Raw genomic sequence first — 14661 nt, forward strand, 5'->3', positions numbered from 1 at the left:
GGAGGCGCCAGTTCGAGTGAGAGAGATGCACACAGCCACGTTGCATGCGTGTCGGTGTCCTTATGTTTCATGTTGTTTTAAGTTCATTTAAATAATTAAAGTTTATGTTTATTGTTCAGCCGGTTCCCGCCTCCTCCTCGCCCATTCTTAGACTGTTGCAGTGGTGCCGAACCCGAGAGGGAGGTGGGATGTGCTGCCGCGGATTCCTCGCCGCTGCCATCCGCCAGGGGAGCAGCCGCGGCCTTCTGCTTGAGGATGGAGTGGTCGCTGCTGGCCGCCGACAGCCGGAGGAACCACTGCCATCCGACAATGGGGAGGAGTGGTTGAGGACCGAGCAACATCGTGTCCAGGAAGTGGCGAGCAAGTTTTTCTCTCTCTCCTCTCTCTCTCTCTGTTGCTCCGCCTAGCTCTTTCCCTCCCTTCGTCTCTCCCAGGGCTCCAGAAAGGCGGGGAAGACCTGCCGGCAAACACGGCCTGAAGGTCAACGCCCCCCTCCAGGAAGACAGGGGACGGGCGTGCATCATGCCAGGGTTTCCCCCGGCCTGAGTCTGCGATGGAGGAGTTTGACAAGGAGGGTGGGGCTGGGCTAAGAGGACACACAGTCGGCCCTGAAATGGGCTAATCAGCCGGGAGGGGGATAAAGTATATACTAATATACTGTTACATGGAGTTATGTCCCATGTAAACAGATGAGTCATTTCTTGTCAAAGTGTTACAACACTGTTCAGACAAACGCTTTACATACTGTTAAAAGCTTTTGGAGCTGCAATATGAAACAAACTTACCGTAGTGTACGAAAACAAATTTGAAGTTTATTATTTTATCTTTACATTGGTCCAAATAGTCCTTTTGAAGTGGGACTATTTTCTAGGTCGATGGACTTTTGTTTGGAATTCATAATATTATTTTAAGCTTTGCCAAGAGTCATCTATCCAGCCAGTTCACTCAAAAATAGAATTCTTAATCAAATGTCTGACTTGTATGCAAGTTAAGAAAACTCAAATATTAAAAAAATATATATTTTTTTATATAATGTAGAATTTTTTTATTTTTAAAAAGTTACATTTTGATTATAATGATGATGACAAACTAATTATTAAAATATATATATACACTTACACATACTTTTTAGGATAGGTTTTTGGTTGTTCTGCACTGATCAGCCTGAATGTAGCCCACTATTTCTGAAAGTTTATTGTTTTTTATCTTTTTTTTATAGAAAAATTTATATGAGCAACTCTTATTATTTAAACTTTGAGAATTTAAAATTGTGTATTAAAGAACTTTATTTTTTATGAGAAACTATAAGCATTTTGCTAAAAAAAAAAAAAAAATCTGAAAATAAAATAAATTCTGTCATATTTTGTAATTTATGTGTTCGAATAGAGATTATATAGAATTTTGAACCTCATATAGTATATCAAACTGAATCGTGAGATAACCATATCATCCCATCCCTAATCACTTACATGTAAATGTCTGTCCTAACTGACAACGAAATGTGGCAAGACATTTTTTGACCGCATGGTTTTTAATCCTGCAACGTACAGAGAGATGACTTGTCACTGGAAAAATTTAGGAAACACAATGTTATCCACTATATTCTACCTGGAAACCGAACCCACAGCTTTCTTGTTGCCAGCACCATTCTTCACCTGTTAAGTTACAGGAACAAGCACATGATGGAATACATGAGCTGATGATAACACATGCCTAAAAACAATATTAAGAAATTAATTTATTTTAAATTACTAAATACAATCCAAGTAGACCTTTTGGGGTTAAAGGAATATTCTGGGTTCAATACAAGATAAGCTCAATTGACAGTATTTGTGGCGTAATGTTAATTACCACAAAAATATAATTTTGACTTTTCTTTAAAAAAAGCAAAATCGAAGCTGCAGTGTGACACTTACGATGGAAGTGAAAGGGGCACATTTTTGAGCGTTTCAAAAAGGCGAAAATGTGAAGCTTATAATTTTATAAAAGCACTTACATTATTTATTCTGTTACAACTCACGTATTATTTGATTTGTAAAGTTGTTTAAATTGACATTTTTACAGTCGATTTAGGGTTTGTTGACATTACATCATCATTGCAACGAAGTTGTAAAATTGGCTATAACTTTACACTGAAAAGGTTAGCAAGTGATTTTAACACTCTAAAATCATGCATATGGTTTTTGTCTTGTGGCTATACTTTAGATATAGTGAGTATTTTAATGTTTAAGGATTGGCCCCATTCACTTCCATTGTAAATACCAGATTTTTTCTTTTTTTCTTTTTTTTCTTTTTTTTTTTACGAAAAGGAGGCACAAGTCAAAATTATTTTATTTTATATTATGCCACAAATGCTGTCTGTTGAGTTTAACTTTTGAACCCAGAATATTCCTTCAAGTGTCTTACTCAAGAGCACTTTTATCAATCCTGAGCTTTTGCTACTTCGTCGCGCTATCCCGTAACTACACATAACTTAATTTAGCTTCTATCACATTTCTAAAATCAAGCAAAAATTATGAAATGCATAAATTACATCCTGAATTGCCTGAGGATAAAGATTCTTCTATCTTGAGTGTTTATTTGTTTTCATTTGATTAATCTGAATCATAATGCAGGGCGGGTAAATCACACCTCAGAGATCAGGCTGGCTTCATTTGACACATTAAACGAACAGTTCTCTACTTAAATCCTAAAGCAACTTGATTAATCTTGTGTCAATAAAATCTGAATTTAAAGTAGAGCAGTACATCACTGTTATTGATTATCTCTTAATTGCCTTTTAAGGTCTTGTATTACTTAAGAAGACTTAACATGAATGGGTGCATGTAAAGTCTTAATACAAACCCGTTTTACCATGTATTAAAATAACACTGCTAAAGAAGAAAAACAGCCTGGGGAGGATTTCTGGTTTTAGCAGGTTTAATCTGGCCTTCCAGCCTGGCCAATTTGGTATTTAGTTTGTTTTGTTGCTCTCCCAGCCTGGCTACAGTGGTGTTTAGCTGCCAGACCAGCCCAACCAGCTTGGCCAAGCTGTGAGGCCAGCTAACCACGTTGGGCTGGTTTAAGCAGTTTTTTTCTGCAGGGATCAAGCTATCTGAGAGCAAGTGCTGAGGATGATATATCAAATGAGATATGTGAATTAATCACGATTCGTGCTCTGATGTTTCAATGCCTCAAACTTTTAGAAGTGACCTTGTCAGCTCATGATGGGCTTCAGTCACACAGCAGTATGTTAATAGCAGTTGAACGCAATTAAAGAACAGAGGAGACAGTACAAACTGGTAAGCAATCAACAGTACTCAAGTGAAACCATGTGGCAAGCTAAACAAACACCCCATTCAGCCCAGGAACCATGACTGTGTTAGACAGTCATTGCTGTCGGAAGGCAATAATGATTGTGGTTGTTGTGGAAGGAAGCTTTTTTCTTTGTTAAGCATGTGTGTGTGTTTCTGCCACTCTTTTTCCATACACACTTTTGTGCTGGAGAGGCTGTGTTTGGCTCACACTGAAAATGTACAATACAACAATACATGTACGCACAGCATAAACTCTAGCTCATTAAAGCAAAATGCTTTTGTTGTTCCCTGCCCTGTTTACAAGGCACATACCGCTAGCCGCTTCACCCTGAGAGAACAAAAAGACTTAATGAAATATTCCTGCTGCATCTGTGGACACTTAGATAAGAGACCTGGAGCCAAGCATGTGGGGTGTGCAAAGCCATCATTTGGAACTGACTTTTTAAGCCATTTTTTACTGAAAATTCAGTTTGAAGCTATATTACAGCCTACCTATTATGATTGTTCTCTCTTTGAAATGCCCTTCGGAGGCTGATCTATCCCATTTGGAGTGCAGCCAAAAACGCCACTTGTGCACTAACATGGACACGGAGCTGTGTGTACAGAAACCGTGTGTGTTAAAGCGCTTTCCTTTACCAGCTTTTAATCCCTTAAACAGCCGCATTTGCATGATGTTTTCAGAACTCCTCTTTCTGCAAAACCCCGGAATAAATTGTTTTCTTAAATGCATTTAAATGCAAAATGAAATATATATATATATATATATATATATGGAATAAAAGATATAAAATCCTCAGTGAAGTTAAATAATGTCCACACAGCAAACTAACAAGGAACTATGCATCTAACCACAGGTGGAGAACTGTAGTTCCAACCACACAACTTTGCAATGCTGTTCTACGGTTTCGGGAAACACCAAATCATTGAACTACGTTTGTAGCAATGGACCTTGCGACCATAGTTGGTTTAAGATGCTTTTGGGAAACCGCTGTGTTTCACTAAACATCAAAGAAGAGAATCCTCACGCTCATTGGCTGCTGCCTATGTAGATACATGTGTCTATGCTTAGCACAGTGAGGTCTGGTGACACGAAGAGCGAAAAGAACACAATGGAACATACTTATTATCTTGCTTTAGAAGTGGAGACAACAGGAGATTCAGTTGCTATACTGCCGAAGAAGTGAAAAAGGTCAGAAGCAAGAAGACAGAAAGAATGTAGAGAAAACTTCGGTACGGCATACACAAGCTGGAAAGATTTGATGATGGAGAAAAACCTGAGTAGTAATGTTGCTTCTTTTTTGTTGGACAGGTTAGAAATTATAGATTTTTTGGATTTTGAGTAAAACATGACGTTGGTTTGCTTGGAAACTAGATGATTGAGTTCTTCAAATACAGTATTTATGGACATGCTAAATTTGATAATCAAAGAAAATTCTAATCTTTCGTTCACCATGACATTCTGGATCGCTATAGAATTGAGGTTTATTTTAGACCAAGCAGATCTCTAATAATGGTAATAACTGTCTTTAAAAATAATGTGAAATGTAGACAGTCTCCAAAGATTATTGATATGAGGGACAACAATAATCTGTCTTTAAATGTAGAAATCTGTTAGCTTGAATTCTGTCATTTTGTTTTTAGGCAAAGCAATCATATTATAGTAGTATTTAATAACTTTAGAAATCACCTCAAACTCAGACATTTTCAAGATGCGAATGATATTCCAGCGCTGGCGGGGGCAGCAGAGACAATCGTGCTGATCCATGTCGATAAATGTTAGTATAGCGTGTAACACCACTATTGTAACACTCATATTGGTACTTAATGTACAGGAAGAAGAGCAATGCTTATGAGAACTACTGAATGCCCCTTTAAAGACCCCATGAATAAAGGTTTGTGGCTTTTAATCCATGCCTTTTAGCTTTGAAGCCATCCATATCCATCCATCCATGCACTCCTAACAATGGACAAAACAAACCTTAAGAATTTAAAATGAATTCTCTATCTTCTGGGAAAATGGACAAAAATATAAATGACTCATCTTGCTCTGCACAGGCTTTTGACCATACAAATACCCTCTAGAATGAGAATGTCCCTTCTCAAATACTACCTGCAACTGACTAGCAACTAGCAATATGTTTACATGAGCTTAGGAATCAAGTTATTCTCTGCTTTTGACATCAAAATGTAAACAGGCATGCACACACACTTGCATACTTTGGATAAGAGTGCTGATAAAGGTGTTAACATGATACAAGAAATGAGGGTAAGAATATGCATGTAAATGTGCTGATTGGTTCATGGCTGTGATGTAACAAAAGACCACTGGCTACTTCTAAAAATGTAAAAGCCCTTGGAGATGTCCCCTTTCTATTTCAGGTGGAAATATAGCAACACAGGAAAGAAAAATGCAAGTGTCGATTTCATGGGGTCTTTAAAAGTCATGGAAAATTCTATAATGAATATACATTTTCATAGTTACGCTCTGCTCTAAAACATTTAATTCTGTCTGTTGAGGATAATCACCTGTTTGGCTGGCAAATGTAACTAGCAAATATCACTGATATATAAAAAAACTGGATTGCTCATGATGTCATATCATTGAAGCCACTTCGCAGCCATATTGCTATGCTCAAACGTTTCAATATCCCAATTGACTTAATAGGAAATCTTCTCATTTCAATGAGTAAGCATTAATCATTCAATCACTGATTTTATATCTGCATATAAATCCCTAAAACGCAAAAATCCCACACCAGTAATTATTTATTTAAAGTCTGGATTCTTTCCTGTTTCTTGAAAGCCCAATCAAGTTTTTCAAAATGTGCCTTTTTCTTGCGGTTACTAATAAGAACGTGTGCGCTCGCTCGCTCGCTCTCGCTCGCTCTCTCTCTCTCTCTCTCTCTCTCTCTCTCTCTCTCTCTCTCTCTCTCTCTCTCTCTCTCACGCATAGCGCATGAGGGAGCCATGCAAAACTGGCTAAATTAAACTGATAAGGTAGGTTTATATGGTAAACGAACATGTAATGTATCAATGTATGACAACAGTGAGCACTTCAATATTAAAACAGGCAAATCCCGGGCATTTAAGGCAAATTAAAAATCCCGGTTTGACGATTTAAGGAACCTCTGAGGCAAACGGACATGTTACCCCAAAACAAGCAAATATTACAGCTTTTCATACTTGCATTACAACTTGTGGACAGTTTTCCCGCTTCCTTTGGTGATAGTTGTGCTGCATTTATAGGCTGGGGCAGGTGAATGCCCTGACATCACGATCCGCGTATACCTTCTCCCTCATAACGAATATTAGTCATTAGAGGGCGATATGCAGCTGTCGTAACCACAGGTCGGAGATGGTGAAACGGGTATTGTCGCCTGTCAGTCATCGATGCCCTATTGTAGTTTGGGCGTACCAAGATGGCCGCTCGAACACTTCCGGTGGCTTCACCTGCTGCTGGCAGTTTAACATTGTATTAGAGATACAGTTCTCTCTCTCTCTATGAGAGAGAGAGAGAGAGAGCCTGTGCAAAAGTTTTAGGCACTTGGAAAAATGTTGTAGTGAGGATGTCTGACTCAATATTCAATGGGGGACTCTGTAGGAACGATGCCATCTGTTGCAGGGCTCCCCGTTCTTCTATTCTCAAAAGACATGTTTGGGAGTCTAAAATGTATTTCCTATTGACACACATTAGCAGAAAATATAAAGACAAATTATTTTGTGAAGCATCTTATGTGCCTAAGACTTTTGCACAGTACTGTATATATGTGTGTATATATATATATATATATATATATATATATATATAATCTCTGTGGCTAATATCCATTTCCGAGGAGACACAATGGATCAAGGTACTGCATAGCATGTCACTTTTTACTATTTATTTGGGGATATTTTCAATCATAGTGGCAGATGGCTGACACCAAATACAAAACAATTTGTGTGAGTCATTATCCATTCACTGGCTTTTATTCAATTTGTAGCTGTGCTGATCAGATTGATTGTCTTCCCTAGTTCCCTCTTGCTTGTACAGTCCCATGCTGTTCCCACATTACAGAGTTACCTTTTTTTTAATCAGAAGAGGAGTTTATTTTTGGATGGTTGCTAAGGAATGCAGAATTGTCATTTGTGATTTTGAAGAAGAGGCCTTTAAAAGGATGTAGAGCAGTGAAGTGTTTTGACCCTCTTTCGAAAGAATGTGCTTAAAATACCCTCATATTTTCCCTGTGCTAACCCACTGAATCTACACTAACTAGACTAAATCCATCTGTCCTTTCCTCGGCCTTACTCGTTCACCGTCTCTCTCCTTGATGATGGGTCTTCAGTGGTACAATCTTGTGATGCACACACGCACAGCTCTTGATGAGCGGTGCTCATGAATTGGAGGATAGAGCTGGGGAGATGTGCTCCACATGCCAAAGAGATCACTGCTGTTTTAATAAAGAGTCGTTTTCATGGCTGTAAATAGCAGCTCATCTTGCGTTATCAGGGACGGCTGTGTTACATTACCACAAATGTTATATTCCTTGCTAAAATGGCCAATTTTGATCAGCATGAATTTCAATGCTGTTCCAAGTTGGTTTATGATATTTAGTACTGGTTTGATGCAGGTGTAACTGGTGAACCAGCATAGTCCACGCTGTTCACCAGATAAAGTGAAGCTGGTCGACCAGAATAGTCTGTCTGTTGAAGTTGGATAACCAAGGAAGTCTTGCTGGTTAATCATACATTTATGCATTTGGCAGACACTTTTATCCAAAGCGACTTACAGTGCACTTATTACAGGGACAATCCCCCCCAGAGCAACCTGGAGTTAAGTGCCTTGCTCAAGGACACAACAGTGGCAGCTTGGTGGTGCTGGGGCTTGAACCCCCAACCTTCTAGTCAGTAACCCTGAGCCTCAACCACTGAGCCACCACTGCCCTAATCAGAATCAGAATCAGCTTTATTGCCAAGTGTACTCACACATACAATAAATTTGTTTTGGTGACAGGAGCTTCCAGTGCACAAACAATACAGCAAGGAAAAAATAGAATACAAATAAAATGTAAATAGAAAATAAAGTATATATAGACATACGCAATAGGACAATATTGGTAGAACATGACTCTAGCAATGCCAGTGTCAAGGGTTTCGATTATAGGAAACTTGCAAATGCCAAATGCAAAAATTGTGTTCTTCAGTAGGATTTATAAAGATTACTATGCAGGTCTAGGAAGACTTTTTGAAGACATATTTTTGCTTAATCTCTGCAGTAATTAGCTTGATTTCTCTCTCTCTCTCTCTCTCTCTCTGCCTCTCCTTCTCTCTGACTGTCTGACTCTTGACGTCAATATGCAGCATTGACGTCATGCCCAGGTTCGGAGAGAGGCTGAGCCCTCAGGAGACTATGCAAGAGAGCACTGTGGAGGAAAGGAAAGAGAAGAGGAATGCGAGTGAGGAATGGATTGTAAATTTGTAGGAACGTAGCTGTGGAATTGTGGAGTGTGTTTAGAATGAATAAAACATGGCACGTAACTGAAAGCGAAATTAGGTGAAAACAGTCATAAACAGGTTTTGATGTGTACATGTTTTTGTGCTTGAAAATGATAATGTGAGAAAGCACAGGATAGTAATGAATAAACGCAAGGAAAAAGAGAAAGTGCAAGGCATAGACTTTCAGAGAGACCAAAATAAGAGGTTATTAGTGTGCGCTGGATCCTATGGACACTGCACACTCATGCCGCCCAAGGGCACAGGGGTAAACTTTGATTCAGCTCCCGTCCTGCAAAACACACATACAAGCACAGCATTTTGACCCTGCACATTTCAAATTTTACCCACTTCCCAGCCCTCATGCAGCCGGGAAGGAGAAAGATGTAGATATGCAAAACTTAATTTAATTGAATTACCCAAACTATAGAAACCCCTGCAGACCACTTTGACTGAGGCTCTGTGGATTGCAAGGTGAACAGAGCTCCATTCTGGTAGTTTTACAGAGCGTTTCACATCAGTATTAGATATGGAGCATCAGTCTGACTATTCCAAATGGATTCTGTGTATAAGAGTAATAATGCTATTGATCTTTGCAGTCTTTCACTGGCTGCGACTGCAGTTACGACAACCTAAAATATCCACCAATGATTCTTCTCAGATTGAGGTCTAGATAGAGAGCTCCCTCTAGGTCTTATTTTTAGTATTACATGTCAAATGACTATAATGCTGCATTCCATTCAATGTCAGACATGGGCAATTCCTACTTGATATCTCTGACTTCTGACCATAAAGCGTTCCATTGTCTGAGGCTTGATGATGACCTAGAAATAAGCAAAATGGCAATATTAGTTTTGCATGTGTATGACTTTACACAGTTGTTTCTGCAAATGTTTGCTAAATATAATGTAAAACATGTAAGAAATTTGACACATTAATGAATTGTATTTTCTTAAAGTCATTGTATAACATGTACATCTTCATGAGTGTCAAATTCAATATATGTTAAGCTCAATCAACATCATTTGTTGCATAATGCTGATTACCACTAAAGATTATTCAGGCTTGTCCCTCCTTTTCTTTCGAAGAAAGCAAAAATCAAGGTTACAGTGAGGCACTTACAATGGAAGTGAATGCGGACAGTTTTTGGAGGGTTTAAAGGCAAAAATTTGAAGCATTTTCTTTTAAAACTTGTGTAGTATTTTGGGTTGTTCTTTTGTTGTTGTTGTTGTTGTTGTTTGTTTATAGTACATGGCATGGCACTGAAGTTGTAAAATTGGACATAACTTTACAAAGAGAAGGTTTGTAAGCGAGTTTGACACACTAAAATCGTGTTAGCACACATATTGTTTACGTCTTGTGACTATACTTTCGAATGTTTAATGTTTATAGATTGGCCCAATTCACTTCCACTGTAAGTGCCTCACTGTAACCCAGAGTTTGCTTTTTTTTTTTATATATATAAAGAAAAGGAGGCACAAGTTGGAATTCATTTTTGTTGCAATTAACATTATGCAAAAAATGCTTTAGATTAAGCTTAACTTGTATTGAACCTGGAATATTAATTTAATACCCAAGTCAAAGGCGACTGTTCAATGCAACGCAGTATAAGTAATAATTAGCTTAATAATTAGCATGGTCCTTCTATGTAAAAGAAGATGTGGAGTTTCAAGGGTTTTTATTTCCCCCTATAGCTCATTAGGTTTAGCAGAGACTGATACATTTTTCTCCTTTCTACACACAGGTGATAAATTTGAGCTTCATGCTGGCACGGAGTCTACGCCTAGTGTGGTCGTCCACGTCTGTGACAGTGACACGGACGAGGAGGAGGAACCAAATAACAACCCTAAACCAAAAATTATCCAGACCCGACGCCCAGACCTGCCTGTTTCGCACTGAACTCTACAGCTACAATAGAGAGTAAGGAGGATTTGTAACCTCCCCCATCTCCATCACAGGACCTCTGCCACCCTTCCTCTGAAACTTGCAAACACACAGCCGGGGTCTTGGGGACTCTGATCCGTGTTTCTTTTTCAGCACACACATATACAATCCTCATTGTACTGTCACAATTCTTTTTTATGTTGGCAATACTCTGTGTTAAATCTGTCCACTCTCTGTTTCTCTCTCTCAATCTGACTGTAATGTCAACTGGTCACCAGTTAGAGGCATTGTGTACCCATCCTTGCTCTCACCCACGTCTCTGATTGGCACCTAGGCCATTGCACATGCTAGTGTCAGATGTGCCTATTGGCTGATAGCTGGCTTATCTTTTACATCACAACTATGTACCATTTGTACCAAGCAAGCCATTATAGTACGTTCTACATAAGGGCATGCTAGCCTCTAAATGTGGCTAAACACCAGCGCTGCATGTGGCACAGAAAACCAGAATTTTTGTCCAATAACCCTAGTATGTTCTATTGTTGACTCTTGCAATGAGTGCAGTAAACCACAGGAATCATTCTCATCATGCTAGTGCATGTTCTGGTAGCAAACTGCATTTTGTTTTTATTTCCTGCTGTGTATAATTGTCTGTATTTCTTGTCAAGTGTTCTTGAGAAAAAAGTTTTTTTGTTTTTTTCAACAGTGAGCTGAATTTTTTTTATCAAATACCCATTCACCTTTCCATAGAAACTATGCGAGTTGTTTCTTCTATGACTTCTCTTCAATGTAAATCGTTTTCTAAGTGTTTGGTCCATAATGTCCTTTTCAGAGGGAAACTGATAAATTACAAATAACTTTTTCTTTGCATAAACTCTCATTGCAGATGATGTGTCAATGAGCAATCAAATATAATTTAATGAAGTCTGTGATATGCATGGTTACTTGTTTCTAGAGTTTAATGTAGTTGTCAGAGTACATCCATCCATGGGTTTTCTTGCAGTCTTGTGAGACTTCATTCACGAGCAAGTTCATGTGAAAGAAAACCTGTATGCATGAAGCCATTATGTAAAGTTATTAAGTTTGAGTAAGACAGATCTTCCAAGTGCTATTACACAGTGGGTGACAAATAACAAATGTAAGAAGGGTGGGTGATGTCAACTTTTCTTATTCAACCAATATCTTTTGGTGTGCCTACGTCATTTACAGATTTATCTAACATAAATATATAGATTTATGTATCCACGTGAAGGCATGAATCTTTGTCAGCTCTGCAAACCATAGCGATAGATTTTAGGCACTATACAACCCATGCAGTCTGCAAACACACCACAAAAGCACCAAGCTTAGAAAACTGTTAATTACAGTATAAAGGTTGTATGTTTAATGATTTTAAACTTCTTCAAGACTATAAATGACTCCTAAATCCCAGACAAATACATCAACACTGTGACGTGTGATTACTGTGAAACTTGACTGACCTACGTTTAAGTATTATGTACATGAGTATGTTGGTTTTGTAACTTTAAGGAGGTTATCAGGCTTGAGTGTCTGTTGTTCAGTGTTCATAATGTGTTAAGGGTAGCCACAATCAATGTCAACTTTCCTAACCTGTTAATTATGTTTCCCCAAATCCCTGTTGTAATGGATTGTTCTTTCAGTCAAAACACTGATGGGTTGCCAGTTATTTGAAACGTCCCATCCCGCAGTGTTCACACTTTGCAGTTTTACTGAAGCAGTTCTGGAAACAGGGTACTTAATGTACTATTATGACATCACAGTAAACATTGTGACACACAGCTCTTTCATTGTGCTTATGCAATCTCAAGCCTTATTTGATTTAGTGCTCACAATTGAAGAGACATTCAGGTTAGCAATGCACACTCTAGTGTTAGAGGAACCTGAAACCAACAGATATACATTGTACCAGAACATGTATATATGATAAATGTTTAAAAGAAAGGGATGAGAGTAATTTAAAACAACTGATACCTACCGTCCACTGCCTTGAATTTCCCCCCTCCAATTAGTTTTGCCTGCTTGGCCGATCAGCTATTCCCATAGGCTCTTGTCATGATCAACAAATTCTGTTGCTGTCTCACATGCTGCCAGCCTTCCTTACTGTCATGTAATTTAAGATTTTTGTATTGTTCTGTATTGCACTTTCTTATTCACATGACTGTACACCGTATCATTCAGTAACTGTATTTCCTTTTATTCATGTACTCCTGAAGACATGATATTATCTCTGTTCTTAAAGTTTTTGATCTGGAGTTAGTGTCACTGATGTTGGGAAACAATAGCTGTATTGTGTATACTCGTGCAAGATCGTTGGTGTACCTGTCATATACATATACGTCCTGCCTGCCGACACTAAGGAGACATATCTGTATATATTAATCAATAATATTTTTACTGCATTTTTGTACAAATATTCATGGTAGCCATGTACAAGTAGTTGAGATGATTCTTTGTTAGTATTAAAAAAAAGTTTGGTTTTAAACCTCTGGTGTGGTCTAATGACAGTGTTAACTTGGATTTTTAAATGAAAACGTACTATGGTACAACCATTGTTTTGTTGACATGATGCCATGGTAATACCATGTTGTGGACATGTACAAATGTTCCATAAATGTCATGAATGTGAAATATGAAAAATAATGATAGACTTAGTACAGGAATATGTGTATTATTTTGTACCATGGTATTACCTTCGGATACCATCACTGTACCTATGTACAACCACAGTACTTTTTTGTAAAGATATGAATATTGATTATAATATTTAATGATTGAATAACCAACTAATTGTTTAACAAAAATGAATTAGGCTGTAAAATATATATATATAATCTACAAGGACCATTCCTCTCTTTAACCCTTAAAACATGTTGTCGGTTAGATTTTAGGGAGAGGCTGATGCAAAACCAGTCAGTCAAAATTGTGCATTCTCGAATTCTCTCACCCGCTATTATTGAAGCAACGTCCGTGCGGTGAGTCTTGTGCTCTGACGACACAGTGTTGTAGTTCTATTTAAAAAATGTGTTCATTCAGACTCATATTTAGTAAGAGTTTACAGCCAGCTGAAGGTAGTTTCATGATGCCATTTCTGGACTGTGACTCACTCTTGAGAAGTGTTTTTTGAAAGTATTTCTAAATACTCAGGACATGTACTTGATACTAGACATTCTATCTTTAATTTCTAACACCACGGCAAGACATACAAGGCAAAGCATTTATATAAATATATATATACTGTGTATATATTCTATTTCATTATTTATTTATTTTTGGCTCACTTACGCCAATTTACCTACCATTAACTATTTCAAAACACCCATACGCTATTTCAAAACCAGGGTTTCCTGGGTCCAAAAATTATCTTCAGTGGTGGCTGAGGTACCAAGCTCACCCACAAGCACAAAGTTGGTTGGTTACATAATTGTAATTAATTACTAATTAACAGAATTACTAAACTGCATTTCATTTTTACATTGAAAATCTTTTACTTTTAAAGTGCTATGAGACCTTATTTTTATTCAAGGTATGGTTAATATTCTGATAGTACCTACAGTATGAGTGAACCACTTTACTGAGCTGGGACTGTGCTTCCAGTAAAAATAATTGTGTCCTTTCGAAATATCGTTTTCCTTTCAGCAGGCTCTTAATAATTTATTTACTATATCTTGTCATATCTTGAAATATCTGAAGGTAAACAGGGCCAGTTCATAAGAACAGGTAGAAAACTTTGTCTATAATTTATCTAAAATTCATGTGGATCCAGATTTTGAAGCCCTTCATTCTACAATTTTTACTTTTGCCCTTACTTTTTCCAGTCATAATTCTTCAACTATTTAATTGACATTGGTAGCCTAATAATAGAGCCATAACCACAATGGAAGGCTCCTCATCATTAGTTAGGTCAGTGTTTTATAACCTAGTATTTGTTATTGAATTTTTTTATAATAATAATAATAATACAAACTGAGTTAAATTGATTCCTCCT

The 14661-nt window shown here is 37.7% G+C and overlaps 1 protein-coding gene across 3 annotated transcripts in view; it reads left to right on the forward strand.

The window, feature by feature from the left end:
* LOC127622163 (calcipressin-2-like) overlaps nucleotides 1-13171 on the forward strand; it is an 83463-nt gene extending 70292 nt beyond the window's left edge. For 2 of the 3 annotated variants that reach the window (XM_052096136.1, XM_052096137.1), the window contains exon 5: nucleotides 10516-13170. In XM_052096136.1, coding sequence (XP_051952096.1) covers nucleotides 10516-10670 — 155 coding nt within the window. In that variant the 3' untranslated portion in view covers nucleotides 10671-13170. Of the gene's footprint in view, nucleotides 1-10515 lie in introns of all 3 variants that reach the window. The other variant, XM_052096138.1, reaches the window with a different exon arrangement.
* Nucleotides 13172-14661: the final 1490 nt, after the last annotated feature.

This window comes from Xyrauchen texanus, chromosome 28 (genome assembly GCF_025860055.1).
Source record: "Xyrauchen texanus isolate HMW12.3.18 chromosome 28, RBS_HiC_50CHRs, whole genome shotgun sequence".
NCBI classification, from domain to species: Eukaryota; Metazoa; Chordata; class Actinopteri; order Cypriniformes; family Catostomidae; genus Xyrauchen; species Xyrauchen texanus.